Source organism: Aulonocara stuartgranti (genome assembly GCF_965226115.1).
Source record: "Aulonocara stuartgranti genome assembly, chromosome: 7".
Classification (NCBI taxonomy): Eukaryota; Metazoa; Chordata; class Actinopteri; order Cichliformes; family Cichlidae; genus Aulonocara; species Aulonocara stuartgranti.
In genome coordinates, this window is record NC_138945.1 from 36,171,347 (window position 1) to 36,193,997 (window position 22,651).

The following is a 22,651-nucleotide window of genomic DNA, read 5'->3' on the forward strand; positions in this document are numbered from 1 at the left end:
TCTAAGCTGAGCACGTGCGCAATTGCGCACTGCTGGCACGGTCTCTGCGCACAGAAAATCTGCGTTGCGCACAAAAAAAAAAAATCTAAATCTAACCTGAATTGAAATTAAAATTAATACTTTAACGATTCTGTTTTGCAGTGTTAAGTCAGTGAGTGACTGGCTGCTCCCGTATGGGATTAGAACGATGCCACCTTATCCCATAGTCCAGCCAATAATGCGATTTATATTCGTATATACGCAGCTAATCAACGTCGTTGACAGGCTATGACAGCGTCCTTATGTGCCGACACCGGTGTTTTAGCTAGCAAAGCGGCGTGGCTGATGTGGAGTGAAACACGTTAATGACAACGTGTACAACCATTGGAGATGTGAGCAGGACAGACGGAACAATAGACGGAAAAACTGTGGACTTTATATCAGTTTTTAAATTGTGTTGATAGGCCACGTAAAACCAGAGTTACGATAAAAAAAAATATCTGCACTGTTTGGTTTCCTTTCCTTACAATCGTAGTTTATATTTACTGCGGGAAGAAATGGTAAAAACAGCGTTTTATAAGAAAAAAGGCTCGAAAGCACTCTCCGCCTGTGCGCAAAAACAAACTCCACCCCCCTCTCCCTTTCGTCTAAAAAAGTACCATGTCGACCAATCAAAAAATGATATGGCAACGTGACATCTAGTTATCAAGAAACGGGGGGAAGTTTTAGGAGTGACGGCAGTGCTTTGAGATGTGAGAGATTTGCAACGTTTAGCGCAAACCTTGTGTAGTTAGTGTGTAGTGTAGTCAATAGTTTTGTTGTGTGTGTCAGAACAATGAGGCGACTGCTGAATGTTACAGGTGTTACAAGAGTGATACATCTCCTGTTGTCAGGCCTGCAGGTATCAGGCTGTTGTTCTCCTTTATCTCATAGTGGACAGAAATTATTTTTTGGACTGGCACAAATATTTGTGTGGCATCAAATTTGATGCAGAACAACTGATTGTTCTGTAAATAGTTTGAGATTGTGGTGTCGCGATGAGGAATAACCGGGGACGGTAACTAAGATATTGACAACGCCACCTGGGGGAGGTCGTTACGCCCCAGGAAATATTTCTCTAGCCAATGTACGTATTGCACTGGCTACCAAAGCCCACAGACTCGTTATTAACGGCAGAGTTGAGACAAAGGAAGTTTACGAATCAAAATTTATTAAGAGGAACTACTAAAAACATAACTATAAAATCAGGAAGGCACCTAGGGTAGCAGGGTTGAGACGGCAAAATAGTTAATTAAAACACTTTATTAACAAACGATGATTAAAATGACCAGACTCCCTACCACGATGCTACCCTAAAACAATCACAGCATGATAAAAAGAATAACTAAACAAAATAGTGGAGACAGGCTACTTGAGGAGGAAACCTACAGGGAGGTAGTGATGGGACGTTCTGTATCGAGGCTTCGGAGCGTGTGTCGAGTAATGGAGGGGGCGTTTCCGCGAAGCGCGTATCGAGGCTTGCTTCATTTATGGGAGGAGCTGAAAATGATGACGTCCGAAGCCTCGCTGCCCGGCTGTACCACGTGACTGGTTCATGAAGCGGTTCGAACTTTGCCGCAAATAATCATTTTCCATACTGCCAGCATAAATATACACAGTATACTGCCATCACTACAATATACATGTTTTACACACTCCTTTTGTTGTTGACATTTACAGGCTGTGTGCAAAATGCCACACTCTTCAAATTCATGCCAGCTATTATTTTTACGTCCAGTAGGTGTCCTGCTAGAGCAAATGAAGCTTCATGAAGCTTCGCGTTGGGGTGAACCAATTGGATGAAAAGCTTCAGTGCTTCATGGGGCTTCATCTGCCCATCACTACAGGGAGGAGTGCCCAAGGGTGCCACCAATTACTCACCCGTGTAACTTCACTGCAGACCTCACTGTCACTCACACTAAACTCTAAATGGTGCAATCTACCTATGCCCGGTGTGTACACTCGCATGCATCGGGAAGGGGATTCCACCTCACGTGCCTATAGCCCCTCAGCAAGCGGCCGCACCTCCACTAAAGCAATAAAACAAAGCATAAAACGTTACGCACATTAATAAAAGATCTACATAAAACAATTACACCCCAAAGTACTGTTATATAAAAAAAATATAAAAGCATCACATAATTGACAAGACAACAGCAGCAGTATAGTGCAAACCAGACTGCCAAATGCCTCCTTCTTGTATTGAAGCGCAGCTGTTTCTTATAAGCCTGCTAATTATCGGCTGGGAAGGTGTGGATGTCAGTGGTGCGTTTGTGGACATCATGTAAAATCCTACTCCAGAATCTACTTCACTACAAAATGTTTATTTAAAAATGTCTTGGCTGCATTAAAAAAAAAATAGCTGCAAAAAACTTTGTTGTTTGCCAAACTGAGTTACTTTTTTGAAGAAGTAACTATATAATTAATTGCCCAGCACTGGTCATTATATGCTATATTTTGCAGACAGGACTCTCTCCCAGACCACAGACTCATACTCATAATACAAGTCAGAGCTTTATAAAAGAAAAAGAAAAAAGTAAGTTATGTTTTCGAAATTGGAGTTCAAGTTATTTTTACTTCCAATAGTGTTAACATGCTACACAGTTCAATGACTAGATTTTTTTTTAATTTTCACTGTAAGTGGGCTAAAGCAGTTAATTAAAAGTAGTCTGACATAAATGTAAATGCTGTAATTTGACTCTTCATTCTGTAACAGTGTCCATCTGCTCCAGCTCACTAAACACAGCAGACAAGTCTGCACCCAAGAAATGATAAGCTCTAAGTCCAGCATACAGCGGCTGAGTGAATGTGGCCTGGACTCTGTGGAGGAGAATCATGGTGTCAAAGACGCTGTAGAAAGACAGAACACCTGCTGTGTGACTCAGGTACACTCCTATTCTGGAGGACTGAGGACCTGAAAACCATTCACATACTCTTTTATGACTTAATTCATAGTGACTGGAAGAACACCTTAACGCCCAGGAGTTATCATTATTTCCAAATTCACTTTCATCTCCTGTTCTCATAATGCTTTTGTATGCGACTGCTACATACATACCAGACCCACTCCACTCTACCTCCCAGTAGTGACGTCCAGTCAGACTTTCTCTGCTCAGGACCTGAGACCTATTCATGAATCTTTCAGGGTGACCTGGATATGCCTGTTTTTTACTAACAAATGTTGCCCTTCTGTTCTCTTCAGATAATAACATCCTCGTGTTTACAGTGTCTGGATCCAGTGTGAGCTGAGTTGAAAACTTTAAGAATTCAGCTCTGGTTTTGGGCTCTGGTTGTGGTACCAACACATCCACATTAATCACTGTCCGCGAAAACTTTTTGACATCCCCTCTGAAGAATGCCCTGTAGCTTATCTTTCACCTCTGACACAGCAGCCGGCACATCCCCAAAATACAGCAAATGACGGGCTGTGGGACACCGTGACTCTGAAGATTCATTGAGATCTGAGAGCAGTGGAAACATATTCAGAAACTGGGTGTGATCCTCTGTGTGAGAGAGCTTCTCCAGTTCAGTATCTTTTCTTTTCAGCTCATTGAGTTCCTCCTCGAGCTCTTCCAGAAGCTCGTTGACTCGATTTATTTCAGTTTCCTGCTGGACTCTGATCTGTTGCTTCATATCAGAGCTTCTTTTCTCAATGAGGAGAATCAGCTCACTGAATATTTTCTCAGTGTCCCTCACAGCTTTATCAGCAGACTGATTGATGGCTTCCACTTCCTGCTTATGCAAATTCACGTCTTTTTTTCTATTCTCGATTCTTTGTTGAATTTTTTCACGACATGGATCAAGGTCTTTCTGTCTTTGAGTCCTTTAAGCTGATGCTGGGACTGTCTCGTGGGCTTTATGCTCATCTATGGAGCAGGTATAACAGATACATCTGTTATCAGTGCGGTAGAAAATCTTCATTACCTCATTGTGGCGAGAGCAGATGGTATCCTGAAGCTTCTCGGAGGGGTCGACCAGTTTGTGTTTCTTTAATGCGTCTACATTATGATGAGGCTGGAGATGTTGCTCACAGTAAGAGACCAGATACTGCAGACAGGATTTGATGGCTTTAAGCTTTCTCCCACTGCAGACATCACAGGCCACATCTCCAGGTCCAGCATAGCAGTGATCAGCAGGAACAGTATACAGTCCAGTCTTTTTCAGCTCCTCCACCAACTCTGCTAACATGGTGCTTTTCTTCAGGACAGGCTATGAAGGTCTGTCTGCACTGAGGACAGCTGTGGATGTGCTTCTGATCCTGTCCATCCCAGTAGCTTTTAATACACTTCATACAGTAGCTGTGTCCACAGGGAATAGTCACAGGATCATTCAGTAGATCCAAACAGATTGAACAGCAGAGTTTGTCGCCATCAATCTGAACTCCTTGATCAGCCATTTCCCCTCTCAGAGTGTGAATAGTTCTGAGCGGAGAAGGAAGGATTCAGACTCCCACAAAAGTTGACAGGTAGCAACTGAGACGTGATCAGGCAGATTAACCCTGCAGTAACCAAACGACTTAGCAACTAAAACGACTGTTTGTTTGTTTTTTAGGTCATTTTATTTTATGCATAATAAATTTAAAAACAGCATGATTTGTGTTTATCATATATATACTGTTTTCATTTTGTGCGGCAGGTTCATTAAACCTTTCATTCATTTTTATGCAGTTAAAAAGAATTATTGATCATCTAGTGTCATTTTAACACCAAATGAACTCTAAAATACTTTAATCAGCAACAAATTAAAGTATTAATTAAATATGCACGCTCGTGTTTAATTTGGCCACCAGAGGGGAGTAAAACATAACTACAAGATATTCTGCTACTGGGCGTATATCTATATTGGTCATTTCATCAAGTTCCCTCTAGTATATAATGTTAAAAAATGTAAAGATGGAATTCACAGCTGGAAATTGTAAATTATTTCTGAGAAGTAGAATATTAAAAATATCTATATGACTTAAGAAGCTGTAATTGGCAAATGCTGAGAATTTTGACTTAGACTTTTTGACCACATGATCTGATCCTCGTCATCGAAGTGCCATTTAATACAGTTCATACAGTAGCTGTGTCCACAGGGAATAACCAGAGGATCAGTAGATCCAAACAGATAAATCTGATAAATCCCAGAAAAAGAAATGGCATTCAAAAGTGTGTATTAATTCCTTTTATGCACATTCTTGGCAGTGACTAGAAAAGCTTAAGAAACCATCAAAAACAAAAGAAAGTGTTGCTGGAATTTTTAAAGTTTTGTGTACCCATAACTTAAAAAGCTCCAGCACTCAGCCAGTACAGTAAGTATATCCAGGTATGCTTTACTGTACTGGTAGTAAAGCCTATGCCTATATAGGGCCAAAACTGGCAGAAGAAATAAAGGTTGATGGAATAAAAAGGGACACTGGTGAAAATATTGAAAGGAATAGTAGCTCAATGTTTTTAAGAGCAGTGGAAGAGAAAGAGATTTATGACATAGTTAGAGGACTTAAGAACAAAACCAGTACAGACTGGAATGATATTGATATGGTAACAGTAAAGACAGTTATTGATGGTATTGTAAAACCATTAAAATATATATTCAACTTGTCGTTTCAAAAAGGAGTTTTTCCACAAAAAATGAAAGTTGCTAAAGTTATTCCCATTTACAAAACCGGTGAAAGGCATCATTTTACAAACTATAGACCAGTGTCAATACTCTCCCAGTTCTCTAAGATACTGGAAAAACTCTTCATAAAAAGATTTGACAGTTTTGTGGAAAAATATGAATTAATGACAGATAGTCAGTATGGGTTCAGAAGCAACAGATCAACAGCTTTGGCACTGATAGATTTAATGGAAAAGATAACGGAATGTATGGATAATAAGAGGTATGCGCTCGGAGTTTTCTTAGATCTAAAGAAGGCGTTTGATACTGTTAATCATGAAATTCTATTAAAAAAACTGGAAAAGTACGGGTTTAGGGGAGTGGTTTTGGAATGGTTAAAAAGCTATGTAGGGAATAGGCAACAATATGTACAAATAAATGAATATAAATCTAATTTGATGGATATAGCTTGTGGAGTACCTCAAGGTTCAGTACTGGGTCCAAAAATGTTTATTATGTACTTAAATGATATCTGCAGAGTATCGGAGATTTTAAAGTTTGTAATATTTGCAGATGACACAAATATACTGTGTTCAGGTGTGGAATTGCCACAGGTTTTGGGGATGATCACACAGGAATTAACGATATTAAAGAAGTGGTTTGATATAAATAAATTATCATTGAATCTTGATAAAACCAAATTTATGTTGTTTGGAAACCAAAAGAAAAACATCGAAGTAGAAATATGTGTTGACAATGTATATTTAGAAAGAGTAAATGAAATAAAATTTCTTGGGGCGATCATTGACCACAAGCTCTGTTGGAAGCCACACATTACTTATGTTCGGGGGAAATTGGCACGGGGCATTGCCGTCCTGGGGAAAGCAAAGCATATGTTGGATCAGAAAGCACTGCACATTTTATACTGTGCTTTACTACTGCCATATATGAGCTACTGTGTAGAGGTGTGGGGAAACACATACAAAAGTAACACACAAACAATAACTATAATACAGAAAAGGGCCATTAGATTAATAAATAATGTGGGGTACAGGGACCATACAAATGCACTCTTTGTCAAAATGCAAGCTATTAAATTCCAAGACTTGGTGAAGCTTAAAACAGCGCAAATAATGTATAAAGTCAGAAATAAATTGCTTCCAAAAGAAATCTGTAAATTGTTCCTAGAAAGAGAAGGTGGGTATAACTTAAGAGGGAAATGGAATTTAAAAATACAAAGTGCTAGAACAACTTTAAGAACTATGTCTATCTCAATTGCAGGAGTTAAATTATGGAACAGTCTAACAGAAGAAATAAAAGACAGTCAAAACATAAAACAGTTTAAAGTAAAATATAAAAACCTAATTTTAAATAAGTATAAGAATGAAGAAAACAGGGCTAACCCAGGACAGTAATGTTGCTGGTAATGGTGTTGTGGTTCTTTTTTTGCTTTGGTTTGTTTGTTTTTCCATAACTTGTGTATCTGCAAATATACACATTCTGTATTTTTCATATGAAAGAAACTATACTGTGGTGGGGCTTGCTAATTATGATACCCCTCCAATATCAACCCATCTGCGACAATCACGTTATAGTAAGTTTGTTTTGGTGTGTAACAGGAATTCATGATACTAATGTGTGTATATATATATATATATATATATATATATATATATACATATACATACACACACACACACACACACACATTTTATGGTTAATACAGTAACCATAAAATCAAAAAAAGTTTGGCTTGCTTTTCATAGCCTTCCCTTTTTTTCCATTGCAAAAACCAACCAATTTATTCTGTCTCATTTCAGTATGGATTTATCCAGAGATGAGCACACGTTTTTTTCTGCAACATGTTATGCAGCTTGCATGTTTTAATTTTGATTGGAGCCAATCAAAAAATGTGCGACACTATGCAGCATGGAGACAAGCATTTAAAATGCTGTGCAGTCCCACATAAAGTGGGACACCTGTCAGTATTCTGAAGAAAATTTTAAATTATAGCTAATTATGAATAAACAGCTCAGAATTCAATAGTGAGCAGACATTTAATATCAACAGTTTGAAACTTTTCACTCAAAGTATTGAGGTTCAACACCCAGACATCTGGATGGTAGGAAAACAGAAAAGAAGCTCAAATAAAGGCAGCACATTGTTCTTGTCCTCTGGGACAGACAGCTGGCACTGATCTCCGGACTGTCCTATGCCTCACAGAGCCGCCAGCTCCTGCATTAGCTTCTCCTTCTCCCGCTGCAGCTCCAAGATGCTCTGCTGGTTCTGCTCCAGCCGGTCCTCCAGCCACTGCAGCAGCGGCCCGCTCACCGCCGACATCTGGCTGCACAGGTTCTTGGTGAACACAGAGCCGTTGTGGATCTTGGTGACGGGGTCCAGGTGCGCCAGGCTGTGGATCTTGCGGTAGGTGTCCTGCTCCTCCTGGCACAAGATCCTCGGCAGCTCCACGGCCGACTCCAGGCACACCTTTCCGATGGCCTCGCGGGGCAAGACGTGGATGGGGATCTCCACACGCTCGTACTCGGAGCCCTTCTGCGCCTGCACGGACTGGAAGCAGGTGTAGAGCACCCGACCCGTCTTAGTGTTCTTGTCCTCGATGAAGCAGGAGAAGATGAGGCCCACGAAACACTGATCCAGCATCTGGTACATGGCCTGGGTGCGCACGTCGACGTGGGAGGGCCACACGGTGATGTGAGGGTGGGAGTGGTACCAGCCGACCACCCGCATCGGCCGGCTGGTCATGTCTGCCAGCCGCTCCGCCTCCGTGGAGGCCGCCGACAGCTGCTCCGGGGAGATTTCCACCCGGTCTTTCCTCTTGTCGGAGCGGCGGAGGATGATGACGGAGTGGATGTGGACAATACGAGAGACCTCCACCTCCCCGATACACAGACCCATCACCTCCTCCTTCTCTGTGCTCAGCGCGTGGTTCATGCACACCAGAAAGGCGTCGGACTCCAGGTGGACTGCGCTCACCGCCATTACTTTCCCTTAAATTCGGTAAAAGGAGGAAAAAATAAACAAATCCGAGAGACACAGCCGTACTTCCGCGTTCTTACATTCTACGCCAAAACATTCCGTGTAAGTGCAACAGCCCTCTTACACAAGGGTTCCGCCTTTCGGTACCTTTATTTTATTATCACGATTAACTAATGAGGCACTCCATTGTACAGTTAATAATATCTGCGGAGGTTATATGCATAGAATTGTTACGGTAAATTAGGGCTTCTAAAGCTTAATAAATGCGACCTAGAAAATGTCGGAAATATATTTTTTTCTGTCACTTTCAATATGAAGGTTCCCACTCCAGCAGCTTAATGTTTTAAAATTCTCAACTGATGATTGAAAGAAAAAAAGAAAAGAAAAACAAAACGTCAGATATTCATTCATTCTTTATTTCTTGCTGACATTTTTTGTCTTTCGAAACATGATTCACTGCGAAAATTGACGCCTGTGTGGAAATTGACTTTTTCAATTTAGGCCATTGTTCTAAATGCAGTTTCTAAATCAAGAAATATTGTATTTGCTCCTATCAATAATCCAATGTGTAATACTAGGTTATTTTTATAAAGACTATATTAAAAACGGAAGGCCCAAGGCAGAGACCATTGCAGCCAATCAACCCCTGACCCTGAAAAATGAATCCAATGCGCCTCAAATAATCCATATTCTTTGTAAGATAGGTGCATTAAAATGCTCGGTTAGCTTAATTAGTTCAGTGGCTCCCACTAGTAGAGTAAAGCCTTGTAGACACCTAACACCGGCAGCTCCCTGGGCCATAGTCATACCGATCATTCAAAGTGGCCACGCTTCTAATTCCACGTATTAACCAAATGCATGACTTATGCAAGAAGAATCACATTACAGTTCTTTAAGAATATGAACTGAGCTTTTGGATAAACAGAATTCAAATGGGTGACTTATTAAAAATCTTACGGTATTTATGAAAGAAGATGAAGAAGGGGAGGGGACTTTTGGTGTGGCCAGTAAAGAAATTACACTTTATGGCATGTAACTTTTACAAGTTTTATTGTGTTTCTTACACACTTTGTCTTAGCAGCGCAAAAATATTCCACACAACCAACGGAGTCCAAAGCACACGCAAAATCACCCCCAAGTTTCTGAAGATGCCAAAATAAAACCTTGTCAAATATGTTACCTGACTTGGTCTTTGGGGTGACATTAAGAGAAACCACACATCGTTAAGCAGCCCTGCATACAATGACACAACAAATTTGTTCATCTCTTGTGTCCTGCATGCTAAACATTTGACCCATCCAACAAAAATATAAAGGTGAATATAAGAAGCAATTAAAAAAAAAAAAAGCTTTGAATATAAGCAATAAAAACTATACTGTCTTGTACATCTTTATGGTTATAAATACCCAATTATTAGCACAGACGCATTGTGATTAAATGCTTCCTGGCTCCATTTAAAGCTCATAATGGCAGAGTCATCACAGTAACAGCATTTAGGACAAAGCCATATTCTTCATACTGAAGGGAAAGCATTGACAAAATCAAATATTTAAAAATAAAACTGTATTAAAATCGTTTTTACAGTAAAAGACACAAACACAAATTATACTGTGCTTTAAAATAGATCCATATTTCTGTATTGAAAATAAAGATTATAAATCACGGTTTTAATTGCAAAAGATGTTACACACTTAACAAGGATTGTGCAAATATTCACATACAACAAAACACACGGTTTAAACATTTCAAGCAACGTCTCTTCACTGTGCAAATGTTAAAATACATTTGAAAGTAACTGCTCTTTGACTACAGAGTTTGTATTTTAAGCTAATAATACTGGAGTGTAAACATGTGAAGAAAAGACTTGTGTCTGAAAACACACAAAGTCTTGAGCTTTAGCAAACTATGAAATAAATCACTGGATCTTCTTTACACTTGGTTTTAAAACCAGTCTCGGCTCAGTCCAAGTTTAAATGTGCTTTTCTATTTTTTAATAATTATCATAAACCTGACATGTGTTTAAAAAACTAAAACAAACAAACAAACAAACAAAAAACATGATTTAACAGTTTAGTTATCAAAAAGAAAACATATCACAAAACAAACTGATTTCTGTAAACCTGCTGACACCCCCTCCACACCCACTATCACTTTACTTTAGTTGACTCACTTCCATGTTTGCTTTATTTAATTGCTCTGGAGATTTAGGAATGCCTGCTAATGTAAACAGGAGATGACAGCACAACTCTGTTTAGGCAGAGCAGAAGTGTTGCAAAATATGAAGGTGGGATATATTAAGTTTTGTTTTTTTTTAAAAAAAGAAGAAGCTTTGCTGAATTTTCTTCTCTTTAGGAGATTAGTATGTTAACTCTAATATATATGTTTGTGTCAAATTATTCACAGAAGCATGGTTACATAGAAAAGTGTCCTACCTTTGTTTTAGTTCATTGAAAGCATCACCCTTTTAGTGGCTATACAACAGGAACAAAGACAAAGATAAAGCTGCTGTGATAAGCTGAAATTAAAACTGGCCAACATGCCACCTGACTGGACTCTAATGGATCACCTTTGATGCAATTTAAAGAGAAATATTGTATTGACCCACTGTGAGGCTTCTACTATTTAAATTTAAATCAATGCAGGCAGTGATGGGTAATAAAATATTTAACTTTATGTTTGGTTCATTCAAACTATTTAGTGCCATTTGAGTCCCCATGACAGAATCTATGTATTTTGTATAAAACGGTCAAATAATTATTTCTAAAAGCTTTCTTTATGCCTTTAACCCTCTTCTACCATAGAAACAACCATATGTGTCCACAAATATTTTTTTACAGTAATCACTGACTTTTAGCACAAGTAGCTTGAGCTGCTATGTCCCCAAATTGTGTCTTTGTTCAAGTTTAGTTATGGTTTTCAAGATTATTGTTACATATCCTTATTTATAATCTTCAGATGCTTTTTTGTTTGTTTGGTTTTTTTGCTATTAATACATCTTTTACTGCCTAAAGTCTTTGCCTGTCCCTCAGTTACTCTCATGGAAATCACTGATTTTCAGCACAACTTACACAGGACTTACAGGCACTAGTATTGTTTTTAGCTCGCACAGCTCAGCAGCAGCAGCAGCAGGAGCATCAGAAGAAGCAAAAACACCAAGACCCTGATACAGCGGCTGAGTGAATGTGGTCTGAACTCTGTGGAGGAGATTCACCGTGTCAGAGACGCTGTAGAAGGACAAAATACCTCCACTGTGATCCAGGTACACGCCTATTCTTGAGGACTGAGGGCCTCTGATTAACGTGCTGGTGGCATTGTGTCTGAACTGATAACTGTTATGAAAACACTCTAAAGCCCAGGATTTGTCATCATTTCCAAATCCACTTTCATACCCTGTTCTTCTGATATCTTTGTAGGTAACCGCTATTGAAACTTCAAATGACTTCTTCTCCACCTCCCAGTAATGACGTCCACTCAGGCTCTCTCTGCTCAGGACCTGAAACATGTCAGTGAATCTGTCTTGATGACTGGGATATAACTGTTTTTCACTCATCACAGTTGCTTTTCTGTTCCCTTCAGATAGTGACAAGTGTGTGTTTGCTGTGTTTGGATCCAGTGTGAGTACTTGTGAGTGTTGTAAACATTCTGCTCGGGTCTTAGGCTCTCCTGATGGTACTGAAACACTAACTTCTTTCTCAATCAGTGAAATTTTGGTGGAAGTATCGGTAAAAATCGTGTGTAGTTTTTCTTTGGCCTTGTGCGCAGCTAGTGTCACGTCCTCGAAGTACTGCAGAAGATGCATGTTAATCCTGCGTGGGTCGGTTCCCTGATTTATGCATGTCAAAGAGGAGTAATTTTGAATAAAAGTTGCATGATCTTTTCTATGTGACAGCTGCTCAAGCTCAGCATCTCTCCTCCTCAGCCACCTGAGCTCCTGCTGCAGCTTGGCTCGAAGCTCTTTGGCTCGACTGACTTTTGTCTTCTGCTGGGATTTAATCTGCAACTTCACATCAGACCTCATGTTGTTGATAAGATGAAGCAACTGAGTAAAGATCTCCTCACTTTCCTTGAGAGCCTTATCAGCAGAATAATTGATGGCATCCATCTCATGCTGAAGCACCTTCATATCATTCTCTCTGTCCTGGATTCTCTTTTTAATCTTTTGTTGACTTGAAACAAGCTCCCCCTCCCATTTACTGCGTTCTTCCGAGGCCAAGATCATGCCGTGGTGTTTGTGTTCATACACTGCGCAGAGAAGGCAGGTACACTTCTGGTCTGTGCGGCAGAAAAGCTTCAAATCTTTACCGTGACAAGAGCAGATGTTCCCCTGGAGCTTCCCTGATTGTTTGATGAGCTTGTGTTTTTTATAGGCAGGGGATTCATAGTGAGGGTGGAAGTGTTGCCCACAGTAAGAGACCAGACGCTCCAGACAGGATTTGGTAGCTTTCAGCTTCCTCCCAGAGCAGACATCAAAGGTCACATCTCCAGGTCCAGCGTAGCAGTGATCAGCTTGGAGTTCAGTCATCTGCAGCTCTTCCACTAACTCTGCCAAGACAGTGTTTTTCACCAGAGCAGGCCTCGGTGTGAAGGTCTGTCTGCACTGAGGGCAGCTGTGGGTTTTCTTGTGATCTTCCTCATCCCAGTGATGTTTAACACAGTTTGTACAGTAGCTGTGTCCACAGGGAATAGTCACCGGATCCTTCAGCAGATCCAAACAGATCGAACAGCAGAGCTTTTTCTTCTCTACTTGAATATGTTGCTGCTCCATTTCACGAAGAGACACAGAATGTGAAACAGTTTCCCTTTCTTATACACACACCAACGTGCACAGACAGATAGGCACACACACGTAGAAAATACAGACCAAAGCTTAGTTCTCCTTTGTCATGTGCCTCTGCTTCTCTGAAATGAATGAACATTTATATGTTCATGTTTCCAACACCCAGCCCCTTTCCACCAGTGCAGTAAGAGGCAGGAAGTTGCAGACATGAAAGCTGTGGGGGAGGCTGTAACAGGAATCCGGAGATGACTAAGGAGTTAGTCACATCCATTTCCTGGAAGGGACAGCATGTATTTACATTCCTGCCGCATAAAATTAATTCATCATGTTTGTTTTCATTTTTTGCAATACACTTTATCCTTTTATAGAAGCTGTTCAAGTTTGCCAATGATGCCTAAACACTCCAGTCAGGACTTAGCCAGTTATGTCAGCCTTACATGAATATTGCCATGATATCATGTTTTACTTTTGCCACGTGTGGCACAGTGTGATGGGCTCGAATAATCCATTTGAACCCTTATGAACTCACTGCCCATTTAATTGTTATGTTAATGCTACACTAGATGTAGATTAATCTCACAGCCTGTCAGCCATATCAAACTATTCTAAAATAAACTTTAAGCTATTTGACTCCACACAGGAGTGCCCTATTTAGGGGGAAGTTGGGACAATATTAAGGCCCTGTGACTGACAAAAGCCCCCAAATAATGATAGAAATTTAGATTATTAAGAAACATTACACCCTCCGATGCACTCCAGTGAAAAAGTATTTGACACCTTCCTGATTTCTTGGATCTTCTTAGCTCTTCAAGGCAATTTTAATATTAGTCAAATATAACCCAAGTAAATACAGAATGCAGTTTTTAAATGATAATTAAATTTTTTAAGGGAGACACCTACCTAATCACCTACCTGACCATGTGTGGAAAAAGTAATTGCCCCTCTTGTTAAATCGTGGATTCACTGTGATTAGCTACAGCTTCATTCATACACAGGCCTGATTACTGCCAGGCCTGATAAATCAAGAAATCAGTGAAGTAGACTAAAAGATCTCAAAAAGCAACACATCCTGCCATGATCTAAAGAAAGAGCTAAGAAATAAAATCATTGAGGTTTATTGGTTCTGGAAAGGGTTGCAAAGCAATTTCTAAGGGTTTGGGACTTCCGCGAACCTTGGTGAGAAAATTTATAACAATGATGAACCTTCCCGGGAAAGGCCAGTCTACAAAAAAACCTCAAAAAGCACATCAATGACTCATCCGGGAGGTCAACAAAGAACCCAGAACAGCATCTAAGGAACTGCAGTCCTCACTTGCCTCACTTAAGGTCAGTGTTCATGTTTCAATAACTCAATAACTAACAAATAAGAAAGAGACTGGGCAAAAATGGCATCCATGGGAGAGTGAAATTCGCTGCTTACCAAAAAGAACACAATTATTTTAAAAAATAAATCTTGATGATCTCCAAGACTTAAAATATTCTGTGGACTGACAGGCCAAAATTTGAACTTTGGGAGGTTTTATGTCCCGTTACTTCTGGCATTAAAAAAAATAGAGCATCATAACAGCAAACATGTTGGTGGTATTGTGATGGCCTGGGGCTGCTTTCCTGCTTCAAGACCTGGATGACTTCCCATAACTAATGGAACCATAAATTCTGCTCTCTACCAAAAACTCCTGAAGAAAAGCTTCTGACCATCACTTCCTGAAGTGCACTAGGGTTATACGACATTACAATGATCCAAAATACACCAGCATGTCTGCCTCTGAATGTAAACATAAATTAAAAAAAAAAGAAGTTTGGAGTAGCACCATGTGAGGGATTATAACCATATTTTCATTATGCTTCCACAATGACAATAAAGACTCTTGAATGTGGTGCATAAAATGAAAAGAAAGTAAAACATGACAGAGAAAAGAATCAAGTCCTTATTAAACAGCTATCTTGAAATACTGCTGTGCTCTTATTGGGCAGTTCTTCTTCTTCTTGTTGTTGTTGTTTTTACTTAAATTCATGGATCTTCCAAGTTCTTACATAGATTTTAACCCCTGTGTGGCCCTTTAAAAATGCACCCCTTCCGAGCCCTGGGGACCATAAATGGTCCCGCCCCAAAAGTGCAATAAAAAGATTATATATTCATATTTTTTTCCACTTTAAATTGGTCAGTCTTTTAAAACTACTTCTCCCTGAAATATTCATATAAAGTTTTAATTATATTTTCGTTGTTTTAACCCTTTAAATCCCAGTTTTATTACATGAGCGCCGTTTTTTAGCCCCAAAAAACAAAAAACTAAATATTTTCCAAAAAAAACATTTGAAGTAATATTTCTTTGTTATTATAATTAGGCCTTTAGATGGACTAAAGATTGGCACCAACAGTCATTTCGATCGCCTTTTTTTTTTTTTCAGGACCAGAAAATGGTCTCCAGGCGGCAAATGCTCCTCCTCTAGGCCGAAATAAGTGCATGTTGCCGGGGTAAGTCGCGACGATCACCGGGGCACGATCACCGGGGACTGCTTTTTCCAGCCCACACGTCCGATACCACGTGACAACAAATACGTCATTTCCTGTCAGCGGGCGAAGCCGCTGCTGCACGCCGGAAATGAGGCTTCATTTCCCGCAGGTCTGTCCAAGAAGCCCGCTGTTTTCCAGCAGGGATCAAATGTGGAGCAAGGGCGCCACCCGGTGGACAAATAAAAAAATTACAACTCTAAGGCTCATAGACCAAAACGAAGCGGAAACATAAGTAATCACCAAGACATTAACGGTAATAATTCTGCAGTGAAAAATAGCGTTTATAATGGAAGTCAATGGGGACCAAAAATGGTCCCCAGGGCTCTAAGAGGATGTGTATTGTTAGCTTAGCCACTGAAGCTAATTTAAGGAAGTCAGACTTGAATTTTGAAATGAAATTATGCCAAACTTTTTTTTTAGAGAATTTGGCTATATTCCATTCAACACAGTGCAAATGGCTTGTAACTGAAAACCTAAAGGGACCATTTATGGTCCCAGGGCCACACAGCTTGTTGAGTCATGTCTCTGCCTTATAAAGGCTTCATCTAGTATTGACAAAGAAAGAGAAGTGAGTGGTCCTAAGTGAAAATGCTGATTGTGAAAGCACTTGGCTTTCTTTGTGCGATGACGGAGGCACAGAAGTCCACCCCCCCCCCCCCCCCCTCTCTCTCTCTCTCTCTTTGTCTCTCTCTTTTGTAAGTCTTTCTAAAAGGAGGTGAGGCTATTTTGTAAGGTGGATAAAAAAAAATAAAAAAAGGTTAAACACTGTATTTATCTTCCAAATAATGGTTCTTGTAACAAAATAAGCCAATAACCAATGAAATCTTATGGTAAATTTTGTGTCTGTTGCTTTGATGTAGAGTTAAATATGGTTGTATACTGACATTTAGTGGTGGTAACACAGAACTGCAGTTAATTTTGGTCAAAATTTTGCAGGTTTAGTTTAGTTAACTTAAGTATAAAAATATATTGTAACAGAGACTGTAGGAAGGATGAGATTACAAATTTCATTATATCAAATAGCGATTTCCGATGTAGGCACAATTTTGCATGCCTTTTACATCTTGTCAGGGCTGTCATGGTCTGTGGTGGGTGCTTCATTGCTCTGTGACTCCACACCATGACCACCCATTTGGTGGTTAGTCTTGTTATGTCGCGTGTTTCACCACCAGGCGTCCCCATTGCCTACGTTTCACTGTGTGTCATTCACGTTATCATTTTTTATCCTTTTCTGAGTTCTTGAAAGCAAACGTCAGCAGTGTTAAATGACTGGACCGTTTTTAACAGCGTCACCAAGCTCAGTACACTAAACACTATGTGTGTGTGTGTGTGTGTGTGTGTGTGTGTATATATATATTAGGGGTGCAACGATACACAAAATTCACGGTTCGGTTCGGTTCGATACTTTGGTGTCACGGTTCGATATTTTTTCGATACAAAAAAAATGTTCATGCCTTTTTAATTTGTCATTTATTAAAATTATAAATATATATTTTAACTCAAAAGTACAGTTTTTAAATTTAATGTTGCTGAAACAAAAATAATTAAAAAAATAAATATATCTGATTGAGGAATCACTCATCTTTGGAAAAGAGAGTTTATTACAGAGAAATGGCTCTTTCCAAAATAAAAGCTATACTATACGCTTCTTCTGGGCTATATTCTCAGCAGCATATTGTAGCGGGTCAGGGCTGTTCGGGGTTCTGTTTGTACAGTTATGTTTTGTTTATGTTGCCATAGTGACGGGTGACGCCCTCTTGCTGCGACGGTGTGTCCTTCCGGGGTCAGAGGGCGCCCTGTGTGTTGTTGTTGTTGTTGCTGTGCGGTTGCCGCGCTGAGCAGTTATCTAGCGGCAGTGTTCTTCTGCAGATGTCAATAAACGGCTGTGCTCCCTGGCTAGCTCACGGGAAGCAAGACCAAACAACACCTCCGTCTCCTCGTTGTCTGAGCTCGCCACATTGGTGTCAGAAGTGGGATGATGGTGGCACCCCATGTTCTGACCCGAGTGACTTTTCCCCCGCCTGTCGTGACCGGCGGTGCGCCAAAAGAAGGCACCTGGACATTTGCAAAGTGAAAGCAAAAAACAAGCGCAAATTCAAACGCGATTTCAATATGTCACATATTGACAGTGGCTCACCGATGCCAATGACATAATTACCCAGCTACATTTCCGAAAGAATGCAAAAGCATTGACATATATTTTTCTTCCTACAATAGCCCGACGGGCAGGGCAGAGATAGATTTTGGTAGCCCGACTGGAAAAATCGCTAGCCCGAATTTGCAAGCCCTGTGTTACAGGCATGGCCCTTTAAGGATGAAGCCTGATGGGAAATGTATTCGGGATGTGTGTAGCGGGACTGCCTGGTGTGTGTGTGTGTGTGTGTGTGTGTGTGTGTGAAGAGAGAGAGCGGAGAAGGGGAAAAAGTAAAGGTTAGCTACAGAAGAGACGGAAAGAAAATAAATAAAAGGAATATAATAACTCCCTCGACAGCCAGAGTTGTGTCGGCGATGCTCGCTGTGAGTAAACTGTTTCAGCCCACTGTACGCGGTGTTCGTGCCTTAGAGAAGAAATAAAGTTCGGTGAAGCAGTTTCCTACGCCTCCTTCGATCTTTTTGCTAGCGGAGTTGACCTGTATAGTAAGCTGTTGCCGGCTACGAGTCAGTTACGGAACCTTCAAGTAACTGCCAGAGGTTTCCTTACTACGGTTCGGGGCCGCGGATCTGGCGCGGTAACACCTGTATCTGATTGAGGAGTCACTCATCTTTGGAAAAGAGAGTTTATTACAGAGAAATGGCTCTTTCCAAAATAAAAGCTATACTATACGCTTCTTCTGGGCTATATTCTCAGCAGCATATTGTAGCGGGTCAGGGCTGTTCGGGGTTCTGTTTGTACAGTTATGTTTTGTTTATGTTGCCATAGTGACGGGTGACGCCCTCTCGCTGCGACGGTGTGTCCTTCCGGGGTCAGAGGGCGCCCTGTGTGGTGTTGTTGTTGTTTTTTTGGGGGGTTTTTTTGTTGTTTTTTTTTTCTTTTATTAGTAATATAAACATACAAACAAAATGCACCATATATTACAGATTCAGAGAATAAACATTTCTTACATATTAGCAACTTTCATATATAGTGAAAATAAAATATAAAGATGGGGTCACATAAATTAACAGATTATTAACTCACTAAATCAAAATCTTCTACAAAGGAAACAAAAAAAGCAGCCTTTTTCTTTTTAACTACAGTCAAAGATTTAACCAACAGGTTTAGGTCGTTTTTCCAGTGAGCCAGTGTTGGTTTAATCTTAAAAAAGCGACATTTATGTATAAAATACGTACACAAGATTAATAACACATTAACACCATAATTAGCTTTCTTTTCTTTCAAAAACACTCCAAACATTATCATATTTAAGGTAAATGGGGTAATTTGAATCCCACTGGAATAAAGCCAGGTATGAAAATCCAACCAAAATATTTGTATAAAATTGCACAAAAAGAATAGATGGTCCAAATCCTCCTCTTCTGTTTCACAAAATACACAATTACCCGTTTCTATTTTGAATCTATCACTAAGGAGTCTATTTGTCGGGTAAATTTTATTCAAGATTTTAAATTGGACTTCTTTCCCTTTAGGAGGGATAGGGAAGGTGATATAATCAGTTCTTATTTTTTCAATTTCTTCCCTTTGGAAATCTTTTAATATGTAATTACGTCTAAGTAAATTTGGAGAATAAAGCCTCCTTAATGAAGATCTAAGAAACTTATTGTTGCATTTAACATCACAAAACCGAATACCATCTATATATAATTGCCTTAACTTGGGGGAGATGTCAGAATATATTATATCATTTACAACTATGTTTTTAAGTGACAATGGAATGGATTTTATAACCCGATTAAATTTACTTTTAGAACATTGGATATTAAACTTTTGGCAAAAATCTTGATGTCCTAGAACATGTCCTTCCTCATCTACAAAATGGGCAATTGCCCAAACACCTTTTGATAACCAATCTTGAATAAAAATAGATTTTCTGTTCATCAGTATATATCTATTGTTCCAAATTGGGCTATTATGTGGAGTGAAATTATGTTTAAATAACATTTTCCAATAAAGAAGGACCTGTTTATGGAATTCAGAGAGTTTAGCAGGTAGCTTAGTAATTTCAAAGTCACACTTTAGGAGAAAGTCGATACCCCCTAGTGTGTTAAAGACCTTACTTGGTATAAAAAACCAAATGGAGTGTGGATTATTTAGGAAGGATTTTAACCATTTAAGTTTCAAAACACCATTCATTATGTCAAAATCAATTGCGTTTCCACCGCCTTCAATGTATGGTTTAACCAAATCATCTTTAGATATATAATGGCACTTATTCCTCCAAATAAAATTAAAATTCAAGCTATTAATTGTTTTAATAACTTTATTCGATATTGATAGAGAGTAAGCTGGATATATAAATCTAGATAAACTATCCATTTTGGTTAATAATATTCTTCCAAAAATTGTGATGTCTCTTTGTAACCACTTATTTAGGATTGTCTTACATTTGTCAACATTATCTAAAATATTTACTTTTTCTAAGACTTTGTGATCTTTTGAAATTGTGATGCCCAAATATTTTACCTCCTTCTTCACCTTTATATCGTACAGTAATTGTGAATTACACTCCTTTAATGCCAATAATTCACATTTATTTAAATTTAACTTTAAGCCTGAAGCTTTTGAGAATGTAGTGATTATTTGTTTTACCAGGGGAATCTGATGTTCATTTTTTAAGAAAAGAGTAGTGTCATCCGCAAGTTGACTAATTATTAAAGAATTGTCCATAATCTCAATTCCGGCAACGCTGCTGTTTTTAATTAGAATTGCGAGCATCTCCACAACCATTATGAACAACAACGGAGAGCTTCCACACCCTTGCCTAATTCCTCTTTTGACGCTAAATCTTTTACCAGTGCCATAGCCTAATGACACAGAGCTATTTATATCATTATACAGTATATCTATTATCTTCCTAAATTTATCCCCAAATCCAAATCGAGTTAGTGTTTCTAAAATAAAAGGATGTTCTACTGAATCGAAAGCTTTATAAAAGTCCAAGAAAAGAATAAAACTGTCATCACTAATCAGATCATTGTAGTCCAGTAAGTCTAAAACCAATCTGATATTATTATGAATGTTCCTGTCTTTCAAAAACCCTGATGTGTCTCACTAATTATACTTGAAACCCCTTGTTTGAGCCTTGTTGCAACTGAGCTAGAGAAAATTTTATAATCTGTATTTAATAAAGTTATGGGCCAGAAAGGCTCCCGTGCTGTCATCGCCGTGGACCGGCTCTACGTGGACGGACAGCTTTACCGCGACCTCGGCACCACACCGTGGTTATATTAACTGCACTCCAGATAAGAACCCGCTACACTCTTTTCTTATTCATTCACACTCTCTCCTTTAACATGAGTTTAAGCTAGTAATATCAATATGATGTCATAGCAGATATAACACCGTCACCCTCCGTCATTGCTTTAATTGGAATGTTTCCGTTTCGTTTCTTTTTTTTTGTTGTCGCTCACAGTTCATGTGGTTTCTTTCTTTCTCTTGTCTTTCACTGCTGTGGTCACCTACTTCCCCACTCACCTACAAACAACACCCTCTATTTCTCCATATTTTCACAACACGATCACGCAAACACATCAGCTCAACGGCAGCACATTCACAACAGCCTCACAGCACGCACAGACTTGCAGGACACATAAGCAAGCCACGCTTGTTCATATTAGTGAATATTCACACACATAGTCAGACTTATGGAGTCTCTCACCACACTTCTTTTTCTCTTTCTATTTACAAACAAGGGATGTTTCCATATTCTCTCCACCTGTCTAAACGAAACACCCAGCATACATCATTAGACATACACGCACAATTAAGGGCATGCTGAGGTTTGTCACATGGAATGTAAATGGAGCTGGCACCAGAGGAAAGAGGTTAAAAATATTTAACCAGCTTAAAAAACTACAGGCAGATGTTGTTTTATTACAAGAAACTCACAGACCTGTCACAGGTTTAAATGAACTTAAAACACCTGAGTTTCCTAACGTGTTTGCAGCCGGTTATAATTCTAGACAACGGGGAGTAGCAATTTTAATACATAAAAATGTTAATTTTACAGTACTCGATACAGTTATAGATCCAGAGGGTAGATTTCTAATTATTAAACTATCAATATTGAACAAAAAACTATGTATTGTTAGTATATATGGTCCAAATGTTGATGAACCCTCATTCTTCCACGGTTTTTTTAGTGCACTCTCTGAACACCTTGATTGCACACTCATTCTTGGCGGTGACCTCAACCTTGGACTAAATGAAGAAATGGATAGGCTCAACACAACAGGAACTCAGCGTAATTGGCAGTCCACAAATATAATCAAACAGTATATGAACGACTTTGGTCTTTGCGATGCATGGCGCTCTCTTCACCCCACCAGTAAGGAATATACTTTTTTCTCGCATGTTCATCACTCTTACTCTCGTCTGGATTATTTTTTGGTCAGCAGCTCACTGCTGTGTGACATTTCAGACACTGAGATTCATCCTATAGCTGTCAGCGATCATGCTCCTGTATCTTTAACACTAATGCACAAGAATAATACTACGCCAAGTAAAAACTGGAGATTTAATATATCACTACTTAAAGATGAAGACTTTATTAAATACTTTAAAAAGGAATGGACTTCATATTTAGACTATAATGACACTCCCGGAA

The 22,651-nt window shown here is 39.3% G+C and overlaps 2 protein-coding genes and 1 pseudogene across 4 annotated transcripts; all 3 read right to left on the reverse strand.

The window, feature by feature from the left end:
* Positions 1-2,720: 2,720 nt before the first annotated feature.
* Positions 2,721-4,414, reverse strand: LOC309709596 (tripartite motif-containing protein 16-like; annotated as a pseudogene). Its single transcript has one exon. The product of its transcript is annotated as a tripartite motif-containing protein 16-like (transcript).
* Positions 4,415-7,636: 3,222 nt separating this feature from the next.
* Positions 7,637-8,710, reverse strand: brcc3 (BRCA1/BRCA2-containing complex, subunit 3). Its single transcript, XM_082538351.1, has one exon. It carries the CDS (start codon positions 8,596-8,598, stop codon positions 7,816-7,818), a length of 783 nt encoding a protein of 260 aa, XP_082394477.1. The 5' UTR covers positions 8,599-8,710; the 3' UTR covers positions 7,637-7,815.
* A 1,540-nt stretch (positions 8,711-10,250) lies between these two features.
* Positions 10,251-13,526, reverse strand: LOC309709595 (E3 ubiquitin/ISG15 ligase TRIM25-like). 2 transcript variants are annotated; one of them, XM_082538329.1, is made up of 2 exons: positions 11,985-13,526; positions 10,251-11,789 (listed from the first exon to the last, which is right to left on the reverse strand). In XM_082538329.1, exons 1-2 carry the CDS (start codon positions 13,358-13,360, stop codon positions 11,660-11,662), a joined length of 1,506 nt encoding a protein of 501 aa, XP_082394455.1. In that variant the 5' UTR covers positions 13,361-13,526; the 3' UTR covers positions 10,251-11,659. The 2 variants fall into 2 exon arrangements, with proteins under 2 accessions (XP_082394455.1, XP_082394454.1); XM_082538328.1 differs by having other exon boundaries at positions 10,251-13,526.
* Positions 13,527-22,651: the final 9,125 nt, after the last annotated feature.